This window comes from Macaca thibetana, chromosome 3 (genome assembly GCF_024542745.1).
Source record: "Macaca thibetana thibetana isolate TM-01 chromosome 3, ASM2454274v1, whole genome shotgun sequence".
In the NCBI taxonomy this organism is placed as follows: domain Eukaryota; kingdom Metazoa; phylum Chordata; class Mammalia; order Primates; family Cercopithecidae; genus Macaca; species Macaca thibetana.
In genome coordinates this window covers 95,663,526-95,688,008 of record NC_065580.1, presented here as the reverse complement: position 1 = coordinate 95,688,008, position 24,483 = coordinate 95,663,526, and the positions used below count along the sequence as shown (strand labels likewise).

The 24,483-nt window shown below is 40.9% G+C and overlaps 2 protein-coding genes across 2 annotated transcripts; both read left to right on the top strand.

The window, feature by feature from the left end:
* The first annotated feature begins 4,284 nt into the window (after positions 1-4,284).
* On the top strand, positions 4,285-8,271 carry NPVF (neuropeptide VF precursor). Its single transcript, XM_050785467.1, has 3 exons — positions 4,285-4,469; positions 5,747-6,147; positions 7,665-8,271. Exons 1-3 carry the CDS (start codon positions 4,332-4,334, stop codon positions 7,714-7,716), a joined length of 591 nt encoding a protein of 196 aa, XP_050641424.1. The 5' UTR covers positions 4,285-4,331; the 3' UTR covers positions 7,717-8,271.
* An 11,180-nt stretch (positions 8,272-19,451) lies between these two features.
* LOC126951387 (60S ribosomal protein L7a-like) lies at positions 19,452-20,088 on the top strand. The gene has a single exon (XM_050785468.1). It carries the CDS (start codon positions 19,452-19,454, stop codon positions 20,022-20,024), a length of 573 nt encoding a protein of 190 aa, XP_050641425.1. The 3' UTR covers positions 20,025-20,088.
* The last annotated feature ends 4,395 nt before the right edge of the window (positions 20,089-24,483 follow it).

The window sequence follows — 24,483 nt, the reverse complement described above, 5'->3', positions numbered from 1 at the left end:
AGAAGTCAAGAGAGACTTTTCACAACATATCATACCTCAGCTGAGGCCCAAACAGTGAATAGGTGTGAGAAGGAGAGTGGCCAGTGGACAAACGTTACATGCACCGGAAAATCATGGGCAGAGGCCTGGAGGTGAGAGAAAGCTCATCTATTTGGAGGAACAGAAAGAAGTTCATCATCAAGCAAGGAGCTGGTAGGGGGTGTCAAGAGTCCATGCGGGCAAATAAACAGAGATAAACAGAGTACAGATCATGAAGGGTAGGCAACCTGAGTGATTCTGAGGGAAATGGGAAACAACTGAAAGACATTAAGAAGGAAAGTCATAAATGTACTTTGGGATGCCAAAGAGGGTGGATCACGAGGTCAGGAGATCGAGACCATCCTGGCTAACATAGTGAAACCCCATCTCTACTAAAAATACGAAAAATTAGCCAGGCGTGGTGACACGTGCCTGTAGTCTCAGCTACTTGGGAGGCTGAGGCAAGAGAATCCCTTGAACCCAGGAGGCGGAGGTTGCAGTGAGCCGAGATCACATCACTGTACTCCAACCTGGGCAACAGAGCAAGACTCCATCTCAAAAAAAAAAAATTTGTCTGATTGCGCCATGGAGAAAGAATTGGAAAAGATCAAGAAAAGGATCTAGGCAAGAGAAAAATGACAAACTGAGTTATGGCCATGGGAGTGGAAAGAAGCAAGCAGATTTAAGAGCCATTTAGAAGTTGGAAGAGAACAGACTTTATCAGGCAGACTAGTATAGTCATTAAGTTCAGACTGCTTGTGTTCATACCCTGGTTCTGACACTTACAGGGAAAGTTGTTTAATCCCTCTGCACCTCAGTCTCCCTTTCTGAAGAGCAGGCACAATAGTAGTAGCTGTTCATGGGATTATTATGACAGATGAGTGAGTTAATTCACAAAATACTTAGAAGAATTTGTGGAACATGATAAATGCTTTAAAAAATTGGCTTTTATTATTATTGAGTGTAACAGTCTGAAACTAGAAACACAATTATCATCAACTGTAGAATAAGATGTGGGAGGAAAAAGGAGGAAATAGGGATCTCACAAGGGAATTTAGCCTGGATAAATGAATGGATGATAGTAACCTTGCCAGTTATAGACCTGTTGCTGCTCAGCTCCACATCTACCCTTCAATGCGTGCTTCGAGATAAGGGAGATGGACCCAGTAAGCATTTCTCCTTTGCATAAGGGATAATTTTAAGTTCTGTCAGTAGAAGGTACTGAAGGGTTACTAAAGCAAAGAGGTACTTTTCCTGATCTAATCCTGCATCCACTTGCTTGCTTCTCTGTGTGCAGTGGCCAGTAGTGCATGTGGGGTCATCCAATGGTGCTCACCCCCATCAGGTTTCAGTGAGAGATTCCTAGGAGTCTCACAGATATTCTAGAAGTTGCTTGGCCTACCTACATTCCAAAAGGTCTCCTGCTTGAGACTACAGATAAGTTCTGGCCTGGAGCAACACAGCAAACCTCCCTGCCATCACACTTTCTCCAATATGATCTAAATTCCAACCAGCTTGTTCTTTCCTTGGATATTGTCTCTCAACTGTAGTGTATTCTTCACCCCTTTATAGTTAATTTCCTGTTATGATTAATAATTATTTATATTAATCACTTTCTGTTCAAGTTACTGTGTGTTTTCTGTCTCCTGATTGGACCCTGACTGATGCAGTACTATTCATCATAATGAGAAACATAGGAGGAAAAATAGGTATGGAAAAGATAAATTCCATTTCGGACATACTGAACTTGAAATGCTTGTGGGATGTCCAAACAGCACTGTCTGGTAGGAAGCTGAGTGTCTGGGGGGTTCAAAAGCTCAAGAGAAGTGACCAGGCTGGAGAGATAGGCTTAGAATTGAGTAGTCCTAAAGCCACTAAAATCTTAGCAAATGAAGCGTGTATTTAAATGTCACAAGTCCGAGAGACAGATTTTTTTTTAATTTTTCATATGCTTATATGTCTCATCAAGAGATCCTAAACCAATTAATCTGTATGTATGTATACAGTAGCACATTTCAACAAAAGATTTATGGTGATTTCATACTGTATATGTTCTATATCTGTTAACACTATCAAAGTTAAATGAAGATATAATTGAAAAGAGCCAAGCCCCATTTTGTTTGTTTGTTTGTTTTGTTTGTTTTTTCTTTTTATTGAGATAGAGTCTCACTCTGTCACCCAGGCTGGAGTGCAATGGTGTGATCTCAGTTCACGGCAACCTCCGCCTCCTGAGCTCAAGCGATTCTCCTGCCTCAGCCTCTCGAGTAGCTAGGATTACAGGCATGTGCCACCACTCCTGGCTAATTTTTGTATTTTTAATAGAGATGAAGTTTCAGCATGTTGACCAGGCTGGTCTCAAACTCCTGACCTCAGGTGATCTGCCCACCTCAGCCTCCCAAAGTGCTGGGATTACAAGCATGAGCCACATGCCTGGTCCAAGCCCCATATTAATAAGAGAATTCTAATTACCTTCCAAACTTGGAGACCCAACCTGGTGAAGGCAGGGAGCAATTAGTCATATGTGGATGCTGACTGTAATCAGGAAAACTCTAATGGATATGCCAACACCCCAAGTAGCAGCACTGAAAACTGGTGAGCTGCTAAATTTGCATTTTATTTGAAAATGACAACTAGATAAAAATATATTTTGAAAAAGACCCAGGCTGATGCCTTCTGCTTTTTCTGGGGTATGAATTCAGTCAATAAAACTTGCCCCTTGATTCATCCATTTCTCAAAAGTTTGGATCTACTGACTACACACACACACACACACACACACACACACACACACACAGAAATTCCATCAGCATTTTGCAAAAGAACAATTTGGAAGAGGAATGTATTAAATCCTCAGGGAAATTAAACCCAAATAATCCAATAATGGCATTACAAAATTAACACTAGACTATGAATTGAATTAATTGCCTCCTACTGTGGGGTTCTTGGCTACCACAGACCAAAACAAATGAAGCCAATGATGTCAAATGCCTTAAGAGAGACCACAGGCAAGTTTGTATCACAAGAGTTCACCCACTGTGGTTTTTCAACTTTCTGGCTTGTTCTGGAGATCAATACGAAGAAAGATCTTCACTTCTGCCATCTCATGTCTCAAATTACATACGGTAGGTTCGTGAGAGATGTGAGAGGTGGCCCAGTGCTAGACACAACAGAGGAATTTTACGACTCTTTGTGAATTACCTCTAACTGTCTGTGTCTAGAAGTAGCTGGACTGTTGGAAATCCATGCAAGTCTTTTTCTCCTGAAAGGGCTGAGGGACTGGTGGGAACAAGTAAAGGTGTCTCTAGAACCCAGGCAGTCTAGTGATACGGCAGATATTTAAGAAAAATCAGCTGCTCCAAAAGAGATTCGCTTTGGCATTTCAGTAAATACGCATTTATTTCTGTAAATTCTCTTTTAATGCCATGATGTCAGCATGCCTTTGGCAATACGTGATTACCTAAATAATATGTGTCCTGGGACCAACAAAATTAGCATGTATATGACTTACCAGGCCCCTGCTCATCTTCCTAAGGACTTTGAGAGGGAAGGAAGGATGCAGCATCTTGATGGAAAGAAAATTTTGGTGATTTACACAGCTTTACAAAATAAGACCCCTAGAGCAAATACAGAGGGTCTGACTGCCTCCAGCTTCTCTTGAGACTCCAGTTTGTCAAAATGCCTCTCGAGTATTTGCTCGTATACACATCCTTCACGCTACAGCTGACACTGACCCCTGAAGCTTTTTAATTACCAAATAGCATTTTACAAAAAACTAATTCATGGCATTTTGTTGGGATATTATAATTTTTTCACATTGTTAATTTTGCTTGACATTTTGAAAATACTATGCCTGACTCTTTTGTGCAGATTAAAGAAAAAAAAAAAACCATCGCTAGCATGGATTAAATACTTCTTTTTCCTTTCCTCAAGAATTGACACAAACACCAAAAACAAAATACTTTTTGTTTAAGCTTAGAGAAATGAAGCATTCTGTTTGTTTGGAATCTTAATTACTATCGCCCCAAACTTACCTAATTAGAAACTCTTTTATAATGAGGAAAATTATTTTCAAAGTTAATGAATTTGCAAGCACAAGCATTGCTGTCTTCCCAGAATGAATTATTCACATTCCTTACATGCATATTTTAGTTGTACACTCTAATTAATATTAGTACTTAAAATGTGTAAGATGGATTTCACTGTTAAAAAAAAAACTTGCCTTTGTTTTTAGACGATATAAAAACACCACAATTTTTTTCTCCTCTCATAAACATTGGGCTGCACATAGAGACTTAATTTTAGATTTGGACAAAATGGAAATTATTTCATCAAAACTATTCATTTTATTGACTTTAGCCACTTCAAGCTTGTTAACATCAAACATTTCTTGTGCAGATGAATTAATGATGTCCAGTCTTCACAGCAAAGAAAATTATGACAAATATTCTGAGGTAAGTTTTTAAAGTCTCTCTGAGTAGCATTAATTATATAATATTAATCCTAAGTCTAATGATTTTGTAAAGAGTAAGAAGTAAGTTGGTGTGTACTCTGTTTTATTGTCAAACTTCAGCCTTCCTCTGACAATGTATACATGTAACTTGTATTATTTAGCACAGCAGCGATCAGGCTGGCTTCTGTCATAACAATTGTACTGGTGAGTATGGTACTTAGCAAGCATACAGCACATTAATAATTTTCAATCAACTCACAAGTGCATATTTGTAGTGAATGGTTGGCAGAACTAAGATTTGGATACATTTCAGCTGGACATTCAAAGTGTTTTAAACTGAAAACAAACAAAAAAAACACATTTATTTTGGGCTTAGCAGTTACAAACTGGCCAATGTGTACTAAATCTATACCTTAATAAAGTGTCTACCCCTAGATGGTAAAATTGCAAATTGTTTTTATGTTCTTTTACATGTTTTGCAAATCTGCTGAAATTAGTGTGTATACTCATTTTACTCAAGCAATAATCAGAAAACAATCATTTAAAAATCTCCATATGGAGAAGCTCCTATGGTAAAGACTAAATCTAATTAAATATTCTCTGTATTTGAGATGGTTCCTACAAAGTTGGCATATTTGTGATGCAGTAACCCATAAACCAATGGGTTCTTTACTAAAAATGTATTTTGTATTCTAATAAAAATGCAATTGGTTTCTTGAGAAAGCTTTAGAGTGGAACCCTCAGTAAGATGGAATAAAAAAAAGAAATTCACTGGGCCTCCTACAACTATACCCCAAAAACTGGCCGGCATCTCTGTTTCGATGTACCATGTTTCCATGTGCCACTTTGGCCTTTAAAGAGAACCATGAAAAAGGAGTGGGAAGTTTCTCCAAAATCAAATTACAAAAATATATAAAATATTCCATAAACAATATGAATCAAAAAAAAAACAAAAGAGAATAACTGCAGTAAAATAAACTTTTGCCTCATTTCAGAACTTCATTATGTTCCTGCTGCTTGAACTCATTGTTGTATTCACTATATATATTTTATAAATATTTTATGGTTGTCTTACAATAGTCTAGGGACAGAGAAACTAGATTGCTTTAAAAAGCTTAACACAAATTATTTATTAAAAAATTCTGCACATAAGAACACAAATTTTGTTTATAGCTTTAACAATTCTGCAGATTAAAGTCTAGATTTCAGTTAATTGGGGGCTTAAATCTATTGCTTATAAAAACAGTATGTTATTGTAATGGTTATTTCTAATTATAGCCTAGAGGCTACCCAAAAAGGGAAAGAAGCCTCAATTTTGAGGAATTAAAAGATTGGGGACCAAAAAATGTCATTAAGATGAGTACACCTGCAGTCAACAAAATGCCACACTCAGTCACCAACTTGCCATTGAGATTTGGGAGGACCACTGAAGAAGAAAGAAGCGCTGGAGCAACAGCCAACCTGCCTCTGAGATCTGGAAGAAATATGGAGGTGAGCCTCGTGAGACGGATTCTTAACCTGCCCCAAAGGTTTGGGAGAACGACAACAGCCAAAAGTGTCTGCAGGACGCTGAGTGATTTATGTCAAGGATCCTTGCATTCACCATGTGCCAATGACTTATTTTACTCCATGACCTGCCAGCACCAAGAAATCCAGAATCCCGATCAAAAACGATCAAGGTAAATACCTGAAAACCAGTCAAAGTGCATGGGCAGTTATATAGAGGTGGTCTAGAAACTTTAAAAATGACTACACCTTTTCAACATAAGTTTCTAAGACAGTAAGTTTCCTAGAAGGAGAGAGAGGCAAAGACACAAGGAACTGAATACCTGTACATTGGGAACTATAGAAGGCCAGGTATAATAAGCATGGCTCAAGGTATAAAATCATAAGATGGCTTCCCCTAAGCCACAGATGAGCATCAGTCTCATTATCCTATAGCTGCTCACTAAGTCCATGCAATGACAGGATATTGTCTGACATGGGACCTCTCCCACATAAAAAGCCTCACAGGAGAGAGTCATTCAGGTGTAAAGGACCCCATCTCAATAACCCAGGTCTCAAATGCAGCAGGTTTTCTTTCCTGACTTTCAATCAAAGTGTTTTCTTTTTTCTGGATCTCATCTTATAAACTCTGTTATAATCATTATTTATATTAATTAAGAAATATGTATTATCTCCTATGTACACATCAGAATGTAAGATTTAAAAATTAATAAGCTACCCACCTATTATTTTACAGTAGAGAGTGTATGCTTAAAAAAAATTTTTTTTATATGAAGTAGAACATGATGCTTTAGTTAAGACTTGAAGAAAGTACAGTGGCAGACTGTGTCACCTTATCTGAGAGACCTTCTCAGGACACTCCAGGTTTGTTCTTTTCCATGGTACTTATCCCCATCTGACATATATTTAGGGTCCATGTCTTTTCCATTTCTTTTCCATGTGACTTATCCCTATCTGACATATATTTAGGGTGCATTGCCTTTATTAGAATTTCGGTCCTACAAATCCCATAATTTTAGTCCACTGCCATTTCCCCAGAGCCTAAGAACTGTGTCTGCCACATAGTAAGCCCTCAATATTTGACAGAATAAATGAAATAAGAGAGGCACTAATAAGGTCCTGCAGAGTCAGAAAGGTCAGAAAAAAAGAGGATGTTTCTGTATGTGGAAACCTGCCTTTGAGAAGCAGCTTTCTCTTGAACATTCGGAGACTGGTGGGAAGAGGGAGGTCATTTTTAGGCACTAAAGCAAGGTGAGCCAAGAACAGCCGAGGCACCCTTTGGCAAGAGCAAAATGTATGCGAAGAGGAGAGAAAGAAGGCTAGACAGAGTAAGAGCAGAGAGCGCAGATATTGAGGACCTGGACAAGGACTTGGGGCACCATTCATCAGGAGAGGGAGAACCGCTGACATTTCTGCTGAGGTTCTCGGGTGTCATACAGTGGCACAATTGACAGCTAATCAGATGTTGGGAGTGGGGCGGTATGGAGGGAGAGAGATGAATCAATGATAAGTGTTTGGGCCTGAGTGCCCATCACAGATTCAGCATCTCCCCAATATCTCACTCATGTCAAGTGCAACACAATTCAACTCAAGTATAATTAGGCAGTTAGGACTATGGCTTGTATTTGTATGGACTCTTGCATGCTGTTGTTCTGATGGGTGAAAACATTTTGCACTGCTTACATTTTAGGAGACTGGTATTCCAGAAAATGGATGATGCAGAATTGAAACAAGAAAAATAAGAAACCTGGAGCCTGTCCCTAAAGCTGTGGCCTGTAATCTACAAATGGCTCTATAGCGAAGACCACAAGGAAGAGCAGCTACTTACATTTCATCAGCTATGGATCATCAACGGCAATTTTTCCTTGTCAGTACGACTATAATAGTATCTTGAAAGTTGTAAAAATTTAAAGCATATTTGTTATGTAAAGTTAAAAGGATTTTTGTCTGAATAAAAAAGAGCATTGCAAATGCTTTAGAAATCTCTGGTAATTGAGAGAGAGAGACAGAAGACCCTCCTCACTACCCTATATAAAAATCATAGACACAGTTACACTTAATTAAAAGAAAATTAAACAGAAGAGCACCGTGAAAAACATTATGATGGAAATTAAATAATTTTCCAGAATAACATGGTTGACAAATAAGTGAACAAGGATTACAAATCACTTATAAACATGTTTCTGTACACCCTTTCTATCATGTCAAATGTTAATGAATCTGTGATCAATTGAAATGTAAATGTCATGTAATACTACAAAATAAAAACTCTTAGACTTTAGGGAGATAAAAGAAAAAGGAAACTATGACTTACCTCTTTTAGTGTCTCCTCTGTCTACATCCAGAAATTTGCTTCTGGTGAGTTTCTTTTCTCCTCATTTAACATTTCAAGTTTTTGGTTTGCAAAAAGATCTGGCTATTTCTCAACTAAGAATTTATAAATTCAGTACCCCACAACACAAATGCACAGTGACCTGCCTTTAATCCTGAGGATATGAAGTCCTTAATCAGATATAACTAGTTTATTGAACAGTCTCAACTCCACTGGGCGCACACAGGAAATGGTTTTATTTTTCTCCCATTGTGCCCCCCGCTGGGCTGTGTTGAATCTCCTGCCCCTGCTGATCAAAGTTCCCTTAACGATACCCTGGACATACTGCATAACTCCCTCAGTCACTTCCTGATATTAAAAAACTTTGTCAAGTCCAGTTGAAGACGCCAACCTCATATCCAAAAATAAAATGTCCCCACCCACCCCCATGTCTGGCTGGGCTGGAGGAAAGGCCTAAAGTGGGAAAGGGGCAGGTCTGCTCTTTCTCCCTTCCTCCCCTTTCTCGCCTGAGAGGTAGGGTGCTGGGAGGGAACATGGTAGGCTCTGAAAAACAATCTCCCCTCCTATCTTCTCCAGGGCACAGGAGGAATGGGGATAGTGGGGATGGTCAAGAGAAACGGTCTCCTCCTCTCTATATAAAGTTGCTGCTTCTACAAAAGCATTCTTCGGGAAGACTTGCAGGGGCCTTCACACAGGTCACCTACCTGGGGGCTCTGGGTGCTACTTGATCTCTTCCAGCTACCCCCGTCTCATCTGTTCTCCCCATAGTTTTTATTGCCAGACAGAAAAGCTCAAGCCAGCCACCCTCCCAGTGCCCGCTTGATGCATAGAGAATGCAGACATCCCAGCCAGCCCAAGGGTGGACTGCAGGTTGCCACTCCACTGCCCCCCATTGTCTCCACCCCTCTTATCCCTGTTTAGGAGGGGGCAGGCCGGTCATAAGTCTACTGCCTAAGCAAGCAGCCAGTCAGAAGTAGCATGCAGTGCGCCTGTCAAAACCCCATATTCTAGAAGTGGTTTTCTAGGAACCACTCTTACTTGGCTTCTTGGGGGAGCAGCAACTGCAGCAGGCCCCCTCCAGGGCAGACTCTCATACCTGCACATGTTGGAAGGGCACGGCCAAGGCAGGGAGGGCTGCTGTGGCTCTGCCAGGTCTTAGCAAACCACGAGCGGGTGTCTGGCTCCTGCCATCCACGGTTCTCTTTACTTAGCATCTCTTCTAAAGTATTTAGCCTCTCTGTACACCTCCAGCTGTGGTCCGCAGTTGCCAATTCTGAGTGATAGAGAGAGTGTCCTGCAACATCCTGCTACACTAATAAATAAAAGACCACCTGGTCCTGTGAGAGTGTATGACACAGGGAAACTTCTTGTTATAAAAATGGGTTCTTTACCTAAGCCCCTAATCTACGGGAAATGTTAGCTGAATAGCCAACTGTTGGCTGTCCCCTCATCTGCTTGGCTTATTCTGTTGTGCCACCACACCGGCTCCTTCACTGGCTTCCATAAGAACCCCACTCACGTAACTCAATGTGGAGCTTGCGATTTTGCAGAGGATTTGCGGGATTGCATGGTGCAGCATTTCACCGGGAAAGTCTCCATCAGGCCTCTTCCGGGTCCCTCATTAACTGGACCACTGGCAAGTTCCCCTCCTCTCTGACCTCTGTTATTCACTCCAGAGTGGCTTCATGGGTGTGCAATCCCTGCAGTCACACAAAGCCCCATGCTTGGCTCAGTGCTCTGCTGTCATTGTCTTGAATTTCTTAAGTATTTCAAGGGGCCCCACATTTATATTTGCACTGAACCCTGCATATCATGTAGCCTGTCTTGCTTCCCCCAGACTCAGCCCTGCTGGATCCCACAACACCCGTGTTTGTTAATCAGAGCAGCTTCCATTTTCTACATCAAACCCAAAAGCCAGCTTCATGCAGACCTCCGAGGTCTGCTTCCATCCTACAGTGGGTATCAAATACAACTGTATGATTCATGAAGTGTGCTCAAAATGCAAATTTATTTTTGTGCCCCACTGCCGCTTTCTAATACAAGGGATGGGGAAGAGGGTGTGCAGAAATCTTCCTCTGACCCTCAGTGAAAACTTGGCCAGATGCCATGAACTTCACCTCTCTCTTAAGTAATGGCAAGCCTTTGGCCTCTCTGAGTCAAAAACACACAGTCTCAATTCCATTGTCATCAACCTTTCAGCCTGCGTTCAGCTGCTCATACATTCATTCTGCACCCTTCCCTTGTTGAGGCCTAAGTCTGGAGACAGGACCGTGGTTGGCTTCTGTTCTCTCTTCCACCCTCATCTGCTGCTTCTCTCCCTGGCTGCCTTTTTGGACTGCACTGGGAGTTAAGAGAATTTGGGATGAGAGGAGAGGGGATGAGGTAGTTCTCACCTGAAGGGACTCACTCTCAGGACTCAGGGGATGGCGCTGCCAACCATTACCGGACCCTCTCCCTGCCATTCTGTCGTACTGTGAAACCTTCCAGGCCCCACCGTGGCCTCAGCCCTCAGCCCTGGGGCATGGGCATCCACTCCATACATGCTTATTTCTCTTCCGGGGTCCTCCTGAATAGGACTTGAAACATCTCCAGTAACTCTCTGCCTGCCGCAGCCTGTGGCTGGTTGTGCGCAGCTCACCCTCCACACCTGGCTGTGATCCCAAATGGCTCCTCTGTCCTGCTGCCCCCAGGCTCTTCAGCCTTTTTGGCTTTTGTTTTTCTCAACCTCATAGAATACATTTCCTTATCCTGTGGAAGCCCCTCCCTGATGAAGGGTGAGGAAGCAGTAATTCCAGACCCCTGGGCAGGGACACAGGTACCAGCTCACAGCGACAATGTAACAGCTCTCTCCAAAGGAATCTCTCCTGAACCCAAACACTATCCGTTTATTGTCTCCAAGTCAGCGAAGGAAATGAGGACTGGTGGAACCAGTTTCCAACCACATCCTTTAGAAAGTCTGCAAATAGTGATCTGACTTCACTATTAGACAACTAATAGATAATTGTATATCTATTAGTTTTGGGGGTTTTGGTTAAAACTTCACTTTTCACATCCTTTGCAACAAAGATGAATCTCTCCTTAAGCGGAATGCTCACGGCTGCTAAAATGATGTTTTGTCTGAATCCATAAGCGTATATATATATTTTTCTGGAGAGAGAGTTCATAATTCTTGTGGAGATTCTCAAAGGAGTTTGTAAACCCATAAAGTTTAAGAATCACTATAATAAAATATTATGTCTAGAATTATTTTAAGTTAATATCTAATCCAACTTACAGACGAATAATGTTATCTGACTGGCCATTTAGGTGTTGAGAACACAATACCAGAACAATCAAAATCATTTCAGTAATTTAGCTTGAACTTCCTCCAAATACTGGCATTGACAGTGGGATAAAATAGAAGTGAGGTGGTCATTGTGTTTTTCTCCTTAATGTGCTTTTCCAGGCACTTCCTTCCAAATATCCATTCCACCCTTCTCTTCTCTTCCAACACTTCCCTTTCCCAAGGAAATTCCCTCTGGACTGGTCCTAACCCAAGCTTCAGCTGGCCTGTGAAGGCAGCAGAGTGCGGGGCTTCAGAGGGACGCTGGGATGGGACACACCAACACACAGCAAGGGTTTTCATGGAAGGTGGCTTTCACGTGCTCTCAGGTCCGCATTTCATACATCACACTATGACAATGACCTTGAGAAATACAAAAAGGAAAAAAAAAAGTATTGACTCTGGGACAAATTTCTCAGTGAGAAAAATGAAAGGTCAGTGTTCACCTGACTGTGACCAACAAAATGAAATGGACAAGGAAGGTGAGTGTGTTGCCCTCCGTGTGTTTATTCCTTTTTTCCCCTTGAAGAGCTTCTTGGGAACATTATGTGAGGCTCTGTGACCCAAGTTTTCTTATTACATAATTAACACACCAATCCACAAGTTATTTCCTGAAAACATGCACTTTCACATTTCCGTGCCTTCGTTCCTGCTAGTTCCTTCAGCTCAAAGGTCTTTTTTCTACCAATCAAAATCCTTTGAGACATAGGTCAAATTTGGATGCAACTGCATATAATAAAAACCTAAATAACACTGTTTTAACCAAGAGAAACTTTTTTTTCTCCTCACACCAAATGGTCGGGAAGGAAGCAGTTCTGGGCTGGCATGGGAATTCCACACCCTCATCCAGGATCCGGACCCTCCCATCCTGCTGCTGCACCGGCCCAAGTACACGGCTCCACCAGGCCGGCACGTCCCTTTCCAGGCAGTAGAAACAAAGGGGCCGGGTAAAGGGGTGCTGGCGCGGTGGCTCAAGCCTGTAATCCCAGTACTTTGGGAGGCCGAGGCGGGTGGATCACGAAGTCAGGAGATCGAGACCATCCTGGCTAACATGGTGAAACCCCGTCTCTACTAAAAATACAAAAAAAACTAGCCGGGCGTGGTGGCGGACGCCTGTAGTCCCAGCTACTCGGAGGCTGAGGCAGGAGAAATGGCGTAAACCCGGGAGGCGGAGCTTGCAGTGAGCCGAGATCGTGCCACTGCACTCCAGCCTGGGTGACACAGCGAGACTCCGTCTCAAAAAAAAAAAAAAAAAAGCCTGTTTAAAGAGCACCATCCAGTGGGGTGGAGAGCAAGGGGAAGGAGAGCATTAGGACAAATAGCTAACACACGCAGGGCTTAAAACCTAGATGACGGGTTGACGGGTGCAGCAAACCACCATGGCATATATATACCTATGTAACAAACCTGCACGTTCTGCACATGTATCCCAGAACTTACAATAAAATAAAATAAATAAAGTGCACCATCTGACTACTTCCTCTTTCAAGTAATTGATCACCCCACTCTGCAGGTGAGACTGGGAAATGTCGTTTCTCCATTAGGCGCATTGTCTCAACCACCATTATATGAAAAAAGACCATGAATATCAAGTGGACAACTTAATGGGTCCCCCCCCCAAACGTGCTCACTGCTTTGTTGTAGAAAATATGAAACATATATTAATGGTTTTTCTTCACTAAACCAGGGTTAACAGTGGTTCTATGGACATCTGGGACTGTGTCATTCTTTGTTGTGGGGACTTCCTGGTGTATCGTAGGATGCTTAGCAGCATCAGAAGCCTCTAACCACCAGAGGCCAGTAGGATCATTCACCTATTGTGACAACCAAAAATATCTCCGGACATTGCCAAATGCTCCTGAGGGTGGAGTGGGGGGTCATCCTTAATTAGAAACCACTGCACTAGACTCCTGTAATCATCTTTGACCCCCCTCCCCCCAGCTTAATAATAATAGTGATTATTAATTGTTATGATAACTACATATTTAAGCATTTAGGGCTATTTTAACCACTTCTGTTAATAGTCATTTTTATGCATGAGAACTGAGCTCAGAAAGAACTTTCCCAAGAAATGAGAGCTAACAAGTGGGTTCAACCAAGGTCTGATTTTTAAGTGTTTCTCTTCTGAACCATCATCCACTGCCCTGTTCACTACCACACAACCACCTGCCATCCAACCCTGCAGCATAATAAGCATTCAGGAAACATGCATTGAATTATGTTTAAATAAGAAAAAAATAGATACACTGAAGCCCAGGAGTAAATCCCTGGCATTTTAAAACACTATATAAAGATTTTAGAAGAAAGGGAGGCAGGCAGGAGCGGCGGCGGAGAAAGGAAGAGAGGAGGCAAGGTACGAAGAGGGAGAAGAAGGAAGAGAGGGGAAGGGAGGAAGAATGGGAAGAAAGAAGGACCATAGATTCCTGAAGAGCTTTAGTTTAGTTGTTCTTTAAGGTATCTACTTCTACAGCAGGCCAGGAGATGCCTACCTTACCAGTCATGAGTGATTGTAAAAGGTAAAAGCATCACAGAATACAAACCTGACCACTTTTATCTTGGACTCTCAAGGAGCAAGTCATGTTTCTTGATTTTTATCCTTTAGCAAACAAGGTGCTATTGTTGATGATAAAATGTGACTGTCAGTTTCTGCTTCAGTAGTAAAACTGAAGTGGTCCAAGCCAGGCATGGTGGCTCATGCCTGTAGTCCCAGCACTTTGGGAGGCTGTTGGGTAGATCACTTGAAACCAGGAGTTCGAGACCAGCCTGGGCAACATAGTGAGATTCCATCTCTTTTTCTTTTTTTAATTTTGTTTTAATAAAAGGAAATTGCAGCCATCCAGAGAGCCACTGAAATATGCAGTCATGGCAAATGGAGTGAAGGCAAAGGCAGTCAGTAGGTAAACTTCTGCCTGGATGGGTCTTGCCTCCCTGGCTTATTTGCGGTCTGCTACAGATCTCACTTATGAATTAGGACAAAGCAGTAAAGGAATTAAAATCAATCAGAAGTAAGTTTGCTCCTGCGCACTGGCATGAATCGTAGCAGCCGTCCCCTCCCTCTCACTCAGATGGGCGTGCGAAGCTGAATGCTCTGTGGAAAACAGAATCACTTGCTTCTTGGAGTCAGGCCTGTATTCGGAAAATAGTATGTGGTGAGCATTTGTCCCTCTTTATTATATCCAGTGTTTACTTGGATTTCTTATTAAGTGCCCCAGAGTTCCTGAAATGTTTATTAGATGTTGTACATTTTATTCACCATTGCTAGAAATATTAAAAATCAGAAAGATTTCATTTGCCCTTTTCAAATTTTTTAAATTGTAGTAAAATATATATAACATAAAGTTGACCATTGTAACCATATTGATGTGTAAAATTCAGTGGCATTAAGTACATTTCACTTGCCTTTTTACATAGTCTGATGCTATTCACTAATTATGCTCACACTATTAATACCTACAAAATCACACCCAAAGTTTAAGTGCTATTTTAGCTACCCCACACACACCACACACACACACACACAAATCCTATGAGAAAAATAAGGATTTATAAATGACAGACTCTTATTTAGTAATGCCACATTTTTCACCAGAACTTTAAATTTTTCCTACAGCGCCGTTAAGCCTGTCTTAAAAGGGGGTAGTTGTTGCTAATCTTTTTCTCTCCTGAACTCTTTTATCATCTCACCAGTTTATAATGTATTAGATTCACCTGAGACCACAGCGACTGCTTCTTTGGAAATGCCTGAGACAGCAAAGGTTTCTGTTAGCAGTCAGAGATGGACAGACATTAATTTCAGCACAGTAATGAAAACGAAGAGTTGATTAGTTTAATTTTCCTAAGAAATGAAGAATGGTCAACAACCACTCATCTGCTATTTTATAGCACTTTTCTTTGACCTTCTGGGCTCCTTCACATTCTTCCTAATAGCCTATTTGTACTTTGCTTCTCATCTGCTTCCCTGATCTTTTTACATTGCAGTCAATAAAATTTAGAACCTTTGCACTTAATATCTTAGAATATATAATAATAATAATTAGTGAAATAGATGCCCAAGAATAACTAATAAAAATAATTGCTCATAAAACATGCCACAGCGTTTTCCTTTCATAATATAACACGAATGTGATACGTATAATCCTATGTGTAGCTTAGGAAATAGAAAGTATTATCACCCATTATTCTCTTCCTAAATATAGGAACTAAAGTATGAAAGAAGCTAAACAGGAAAATCACGATTAGAATCAGGAGCGGAATTAAATTATAACTAGATTAATGTCAAATTAATCCTCTCTTTGTAGAAGTAGAGAAATATTATTTTAATCCTGAAGAAAAATTATCTTATCTTAAAATTTATTTCCCTTCTTGCCAGATTTCTAAGCATTGGTATATTGTGGTTAATAAAACATAAAACTATTGTTTCTCTTTCTTAAAATATGCAACAACAATAATTAGCTACAGCAATGCACCAACATAATTTGCAAACTGCTTTTAAAATATCACCTAGCTTCCTCCTTTGTAATTGAAAGCACAAAGATGTAACCAATATTGCAAAATTACTTTTAACCACTAGAGGGCAGAAAATACCCCACATTTGTGCATAATTAATTTTAAATTCTTAGACCAAAACAACAATAAACACCACCAGCACAACAAAAAGACCTTCTTGTTTTATACTGTACACTTAAGGCTCAGTTAATAACCTTAAAACTTTTTAAATTTTAAACTAAAATATAACTCCAACAGTTTAAAGAAGGCAAAAGTAAACATGTTTGTTGCATCTTAAGTCTAGTTACACATTAAGGATCATTTCTTAGCAGCAAGGAATCAGCACATCCTCTAGAAAAGGCAGAGGACTTAAAACAGCACCCATTGAGAATAAGCAAGACTATTTTTACATTAAAATATCTGCAGTGGAATGTAAAGGTGGTATTTATTATAAAATTGAAAGTCACCAAAGTCACAAAGCAATCTAATGCGAAAATACTTACATTTGAATCTTTAATGTCTATATGTATTCTCTTTTACTACAAACCAACTAATTGTGGCAAAGATCTAATTGTGGCAAAGATAGTTTTAGCTTCCTCCTAATTTATCTATGTGACCTAATTAACTTTTGCTTCCCTCCCAATGAAGCCATTTGCATTTCAGTAACTAAGGCATTACTTTGTTTGATTAGAAAGTACAACCTCTTCACTTTTTCACTCTCATTAATTAAAACACATCATGGTAAATTAAGCCATTTGGATTTCAGTGTGGGTGGGTGACATTTTAACTACTGCCCCTTCAACCTTCTCTCTCTGTCAATCTCAGCTATGTCCTACATCATGGGAGAGTGAGAGGGCAATGGCAGCAGGCTGATGGGGGAACGGAGCCAGCAGGGAGCCAAGGGTTATACATCACTGCAGACGGTGACTTCTCTGATGCATGAGGCACTCACTTGCCAATCAAACCTGATACAGCTTTTACCTTGTAGGGTTATGCGTGACTTTATCCAAGACATTAAATCATTTCTGAGGTCTGGTTTCTTAACCTACACAAACCTGCTCTCCCCACTTTTCAAGTCTCCCTGCTCTTCACTCTAACACTAATAAACACAGCACAGTGCTACAGCTAAGGTGGGGTTGGGACAGGGTGGAGGTGTCACTCCTTGCGGACTAAGAAAAGCAATGCACTTTTAAAAGCAGGGCTAGTCACAGAAGAGAAAAGCTTCTGTATTATCATCTATTGGTGGCAGTTACAAACTGACAAATTTGAAAGAATCTTCTAACAATTATAGCTGCCCAGAAATAGATCTAACATGAGCCACAGGAAGGTGTTCCAGGATGGTTATACAACAGGAATATCACACATGTCATTTCTGCATGAGATGTGAAGATTTATGAGTTGACTTCTAAACCCTTATAATTCTTCTTTTAAAATTAATGTTATCTTTCACAAAGAAATACATGTATAAAGATTTAAAATTCCAAAGAATTCCACAAGGCGAATCACCCCAGTTTCCCAGGGACAGTTCTGATGTATATGAGTCAGCTTGAGCTGCCACAACAAATACTGTAGACTGGGTGGCTTAAACAACAGACATTTATGTATTTTTCACCATTCTGGAGAATGGAAGTCTGAGATTGGGATGCCAGCATGGTGGAGTTCTGGCGAGGGCTGTCTTCCTGGCTTGCAGATGGCCACTTCTCACTATACGTTCGCATATCTTTTCCTTGGTGCATGTGCATGAAGAGATCACTACCTCTCTCTTCTTCTTCTTAGGAGGACACAGTCCTATAGGATTAGGGACCCATCATTATGACCTCATTGAACCCTAAGTACTTCCTAAAGACCGTCTTTCCAGATACAATCACATTGGAGGTCAGGGCTTCAACATACGAACTTGGGGCAGTGGGGTGCGGGGAGGCACGACTTAATTAATAGCACAATTTATGCCTATTACCCCAGTGTAATTATTAACAGTGATCCCTTTCACTCTCAAAAATGTCTTAGTTGGATGGAAAATGACCATCCCAAGTCCCAACTTCATCCAATCCCAATTCCTCTTCCCCAGAAGCAACTACTTGCCATTTGTTATGACTTCCTCTATTTGGCTACAATCGTCTAAAAATCATTATTATACCAGGTGCATCAGTTGAAAATTGCATTTGGATGGCCAGGCATGGTGGCTTGCATATGTAATCCCAGCACTTTGGGAGGCCGAGGCGGATGGATCACCTGAGGTCAGGAGTTCGAGACCAGCCTGGCCAACAGGTGAACCCCTGTCTCTACTAAAAATACAAAAAATTAGCTGGGTATGGTGGCGGGCACCTGTAATCCCAGTTACTCAGGAGGCTGAGGCAGGAGAATCGCGTGAATCTGGGAGGCAGAGGCTGCAGTGAGCTGAGGCTGTGCCATTGCACTCCAGCCTGGACAACAAGAATGATACTCCGTCTCAAAAAAAAAAAAAATGCATTTGGATACTAATTTAGAGACCAAGGGGGAATATCATTGACTTAAATAGAAAGGAGTTCCCGAGAGGTAAGTTTCATGAAGATTTATTTATCTGAAAATAAATTGTCCTACCTCTAAATTTTGTTAGAATTTTATACCCAACCAAATTCTCAGCAAAGTGAGGGGATAGGAAAACTTGTGTCCTTGTTAAGACATGATACCTACACCTCCCTTCACAGTAGGATTTGCTAGCCAAGCTGTCAGATTTAGCGGCGAATGTTCAGCTGCGAAGAGCTACCTGGCCCACCAGAATGCCTTCCCAGGTCAATGGCATCCAATACCTTGTCAAAAAAGGGGTATAAATGCCATTTACACCCATCTGGATTGCTCTGGCAGGCCATATGTGCTCCGGAGCATCACAGAGGGTTAGCCAAGGTCTTGCCAAGGTTTCCTCACAGATGGACTTCTTTTTCTGCCCAGTTCTTCTCTTCCTTATCTTTCTTCCTCAGGTGTTGATCGTCAATAAACATCTTGTACTCCAAACTGCACCTCAGCATCTGCTTCCAGAAAAACCAACCTGTACCAAATGAGCAACACAGTTCAAAATTCAAAAGGTGCAAAAAAAAACACCAACACAGCACATGTCTACATATGCAACAAGCCTGCACATTGTGTACATGTACCCTAGAACTTAAAGAATAACATATATGTATATGTAGTGAAACCTCTCCCTCTCTCCATTCAATTCTAGTTACCAATTCCCCTGGCCAAAGTCAACCCATGTGGCCAGGTTCTTGTGCATATTTCCAGAAATTTTCTATGGGCATATAAGAAATTGTGTGTGTAAGTAATTTATAAGAAAATATGACTCTCTCCTCCTGCCACCCAAGATGCTGAAAGGAAAGAAGGCCAAGGGGAAGAAGGCGGCTCCCGCCCCCACTGTCATGAAGCAGCAGGAGGTTAAGAAAGTGGTGAGTCTCCTGTTTGACAAAAGGCCTAAGAATTTTGGCATTGGACAGGACATCCAGCCCAAAAGAGACCTCACCTGCTTCATGAAATGGTCCCACTATATCAGGTTGCAGCGGCAGAGAGTCATCCTCTATAAGCGGCTGAAAGTGCCTCCTACAATTAACCAGTTCACCCAGGCCCTGCACCACCAAACAGCTGCTCAGCTGCTTAAACTGGCCCACAACTACAGACCAGAGACAAAGCAAGAGAAGAGGCAGAGGCTGTTGGTCCAGGCTGAGAAGAAAGCTGCCAGCAAAGGGGACATCTCCACTAAGAGACCACTTGTCCTTCAAGCAGGAGTTTACACCGTCGCCACCTTGGTGGAGAACAAGAAGGCTCAGTTGGTGGTGACTGCACACGATGTGGACCCCGTCGAGTTGGTTGTCTTCCTGCCTGCCTTCTGTCGTAAAATGGGGGTCTCTTCCCCTGCATTATCAAGCGGAAAGCAAGACTGAGTCATATAGTCCACAGGAAGACCTGGACAACTGTCGCCTTCACACAGGTGAACTCGGAAGACAAAGGAGCTTTGGCTAAGCTGGTGAAAGCTATCAGGACCAACTACAACAACAGATACGATGAGATCTGCCATCACTGGGGAGGCAATGTCCTGGTCCCAAGTCTATGGCTCACATTGCCAAGCTTGAAAAGGCAAAGGTTAAAGAACTTGCCGGCCAGGCACGGTGGCTTACGCCTGTAATTCCAGCACTTTGGGAGGCCGAGGTGGGCAGATCACCAGGTCAGGAGATCCAGACCATCCCGGCTAACGCGTGAAACCGCATCTCTACTAAAAATACAAAAAATTAGCCGGGTGTGGTGGCGGGCACCTGTAGTCCCAGCTACTCCGGAGGCTGAGGAAGGAGAATGGCATGAACCCGGGAGGCGGAGCTTGCAGTGAGCCAAGATCGCACTACTGCACTCCAGCCTGGGTGACAGAGTGAGACCCTCTCTCAAAAAAAAAAAAAAAAAGAACTTGCCACTAAACTGAGTTAAATGTACACTGTTGAGTTTTCTGTACATAAAAATAATTAAAATAATACAAATTTTCCTTCAAAAAAAGAAAGTATGTAATTATTTTATTATCCAAATGGTAGCATACCCTATGACTATTCTATACCTTAATTTTTTTTTTCCGTTAAGATATATCTTGAAGGCCAGGAGCGGTGGCTCACACTTGTAATCCCAGCACTGTGGGAGGCCAAGGTGGGCAGATCACCTGAGGTCAGGAATTTGAACCAGCCTGGCCAACATGGCGAAACCCCATCTCTACTAAAAATACAAAAATTAGCCAGATGTGGTGGCTCACACTTGTAATCCCAGCTACTCTGGAGGCTGAGGTAGGAGAATCACTTGAACCTGGGACGAGGAGGTTGCAATGAGCCGAGATCACGCCACTGCACTCCAGCCTGGGAGACAGAGTGAGATTCCATTAAAAAAAAAAAAAGTGTATATATATATATGGGAGGTTTCACATTAGTACATAAAATGCATCATCAATAACGCAACCTATGGGATACAACAAAAGCTTTCCTAAGAGGAAACTTTATAACAACACACACCTACAACAAAAAAGAAGAAAGACTGTGTAAAATTTGTGACAGTGAAAAAAAAAAAATGTTTTTAAGGGGAAGACCCTAAATAAACCACCTAACATTACACCACAAGGAACTAGAAGAAGAACAAAACACAAATTTTTGTTTTCTTTGAGACATGGTTTCACTCTGTCACTCAAGCTGGTGTGCAATAGTGCAATTGGCTCACTGCAGCCTCTACCTTCCAGGTTCAAGCGATCCTCCTACTTCAGTCTCCCAAATAGCTAAGACCACAGGTATGTGCCACCATGTCCAGCTAACTTTTTATTTTTTGTAAAGACAGGATCTTGCTGTGTTCCCCAGGCTGATGTTGAACTCCTGGGCTCAAGAGATCTTCCCACCTCAGCCTCCCAAAGCACTAGGAATACAGGTGTGAACCAGTGTGCCTGGCCTAAACACGAAATTAAACAGAGGGAAGAAAATAATGAAAAACAGAATAGAAATAAATCAAATTAAGCACAGAAAAGCCATAGAAAGAATTGACAAAGCTAAAAGTTTTTTTGAAAAAATAAACAAAATTGACAAACCCTTAGCTAATTTAACTAAGGGAAAAGAAAGAAGACTCAAATAAATAAATCAAAAATGAAAGTGAAGAAATTGCAATAGATGACTCAGAAATAAAAAGGATTATAAGAGACTATTTTGAACAATTATTTGCCCACAAACTGAATAACCAGAGAAAATAAAGTCTTAGAAACATACAACCTACTAAGACTGACTCAGGAAGAAAGAGAAAACCTGGACAGACCAATAATAAGGAGAGAGATTGAAGAAGTAATCAGAAACCTCCCAACAAAGAAAAGCCAAGGTCTGATGGCTTCACAGCTGAATTCTACCAAACATTCTAAGAGGAATTAATACCAGTACTTCTTAAACTCTTCTGAAAAATAGAACCCAAAGAAATATTTGCAAACTCATTTTATGAGGCCTGCATCACCTTGATACTTATGCCAGACAAAGATATCACAAGAAAATAAAACTACAGACCAATTTGTCTGATGAAAATTCATACAAAAATTCTCAATAAAATATTAGCAAACCCAATCCAACAACACATCAAAACAATTATACATCATGATCAAGTAGGATTTATCTCTGGCATGCATGGCTGGTTCAACATATGCAAATCAATCAATGTCATACATAACATTAACAGAATGAAAGACAATCACATGATCATTTCAAATGGTACAGAAAAAGCATTGGACAAAGGCCAACATCCTTTCTTGATAAAAGTTCTCAACAGTTTGGGTATAGAAAAAAGCTTTCAACATAATAAAGGCAACTTACCAAAAATTCACAGCTAACATTATAATCAATGGGGAATAATGAAATCTTTACCACTAAGACCTGCTACAAGGCAAGGATGCCCACTCCCCTTGCCTTATAAAAACAATCCTAATTATGCAATGATTATTGCATGTAAAGTGATTATGTAAAGTGATTATGCTCGAATTTTCATCAATTATAAAATATATGGCCATTATCCCATCTGCTTTTCTTTTTCTCTTCCTTCTCTATTCACTTTGTCACATAAAAGGATTGATCCTGCAAAAAGATGTACATGGCTAATATTGTGAGATATTAATTTACATATTTAGCCCTCCCAGTATTTCTCCTTTGCTCTTTCCTATGCTGCATGCCTCAGGGGAGGTATGTGGTAAGGTGCAAAGTAAAGAACCAACTTTCTAGCCCTGTTTCCTAAACTATATGCCTCAGAGCAAGGATAGCGGTTTTTTGTTTGTATGTTTGTTTGTTTTTTAAGAAGAAGCAGCAGAATGTCTGAAAAGAGGAGGATGGAGCAAAGCATTCCTTCAAGCTGAGAGGAGCAGAAAGAAACTCGTGGATCCTGAAGCAGTGGGAACCAGGGCACTGGAGTGAGGCCACAGCCAGTTGGGTTTTCTGTGCATCATAGAGTGAAGACATACAAATACAGAAAATTGACATCACAGTGAAAATTGCCAACTTGACTACCAGAATGGTCCTTCTGGTCACTGCACAACACCCTCCACCATCTCCATGAAACCCAGATGAGGGAGGATATACCCAAGTTACTGATGTAAAATCCTCCCACGGCCTGCAGGCTGACAGCTCAGAAACAAAATTAAATTTATATATAAAAAAAGATACAGTTTGGTTTTGAGCTCCTGAATGTTGTATCCTAAAAGATATACCCCCTACAATAGAAATAACTGAGTTGCTCTGGACACAGAAAGTCAAGATTGTGTCTTGGTGCTATTATTTTCCTCCATGGCACAAGAGACAATGTGGATAGTCCTGATGTGGAATTAAGCAATGAACAATGATGCTTGCATTTTCCATATCAGGCAATCGAAAATCATTCCCTTCTCACTTTACCCATGACCTGCATCAGATAAGATGCTTTTGTTATAGCTTTGCATATTAGTCAGATTTGCTGACAATAATGTTGATAATTTGGCTAGCTACTCTTAAATTTGCCATTTTCCTCATTGGAGCACCTATTCACCAAAGGCCATTAGCTTAATAATTAGTGGCCAGTTCTCAACCCTGATGTGGTCATTCATTTATCTTTTAGAATAGTTTAAATGTTTTGAGATAAATGGTTTTCTTTTCCTTTTCTGACATCTGATCTTTATCTTTCTTGCAGAGAATTGCCTTTCCAAAAGGACAAATCACCCGAATGTCTGTCAGAAGAATAGCACTTTTTGGTTGTTACTGTTTTGCTTTCTTTTATTTTGGACATCAGGTGCTTGCAGACAGTTGGGTTACTTGTACTCCTGAATTCAGGGCATGCTATCATGCCCCTCTCATTTTATATTCTTCCCTTTATCACTGACTACCACTTCCACTCCCTCTTTCCCCGAAAGGCTCTAAATGGATTCAATATAAGTCTTCGAATATGCATGCATCCTAAATCTGTGTGTGTTTAATTCAACTCAGTGATACAGTGCTTTAGATCGCATTCTGTTTCTTACTGTTTCAGTCAACATTGTTTTCTGTCTATCCATGGTGCAATATGCAGAGTTAGGAAAACAGAAACCAAACTAGGCATTTCAGCAGAGAGAATTTAATACAGAAAATTGGTTATACAGATGTTAGAGGCCTGAAACAAAAGCAAAAAGAGGACATAGGAAACCAGAAATAATAATGACAGTAAGCAGATAACACCCATACAGCTGGGGAAGCAGAGGAAAAACTAGAAATTAGCAAATCCTAGAAGCTCAGAGAAGATGCACGGAGCTTGGATTCAGACCTCTTGGGGTATAGAGTCTCAAACGTAGAGCAAGACTCCAGGAGCCTGAGAAGAGAACAGTTGCCGGAAGCGCAAGTGTTAAGCAGAGAT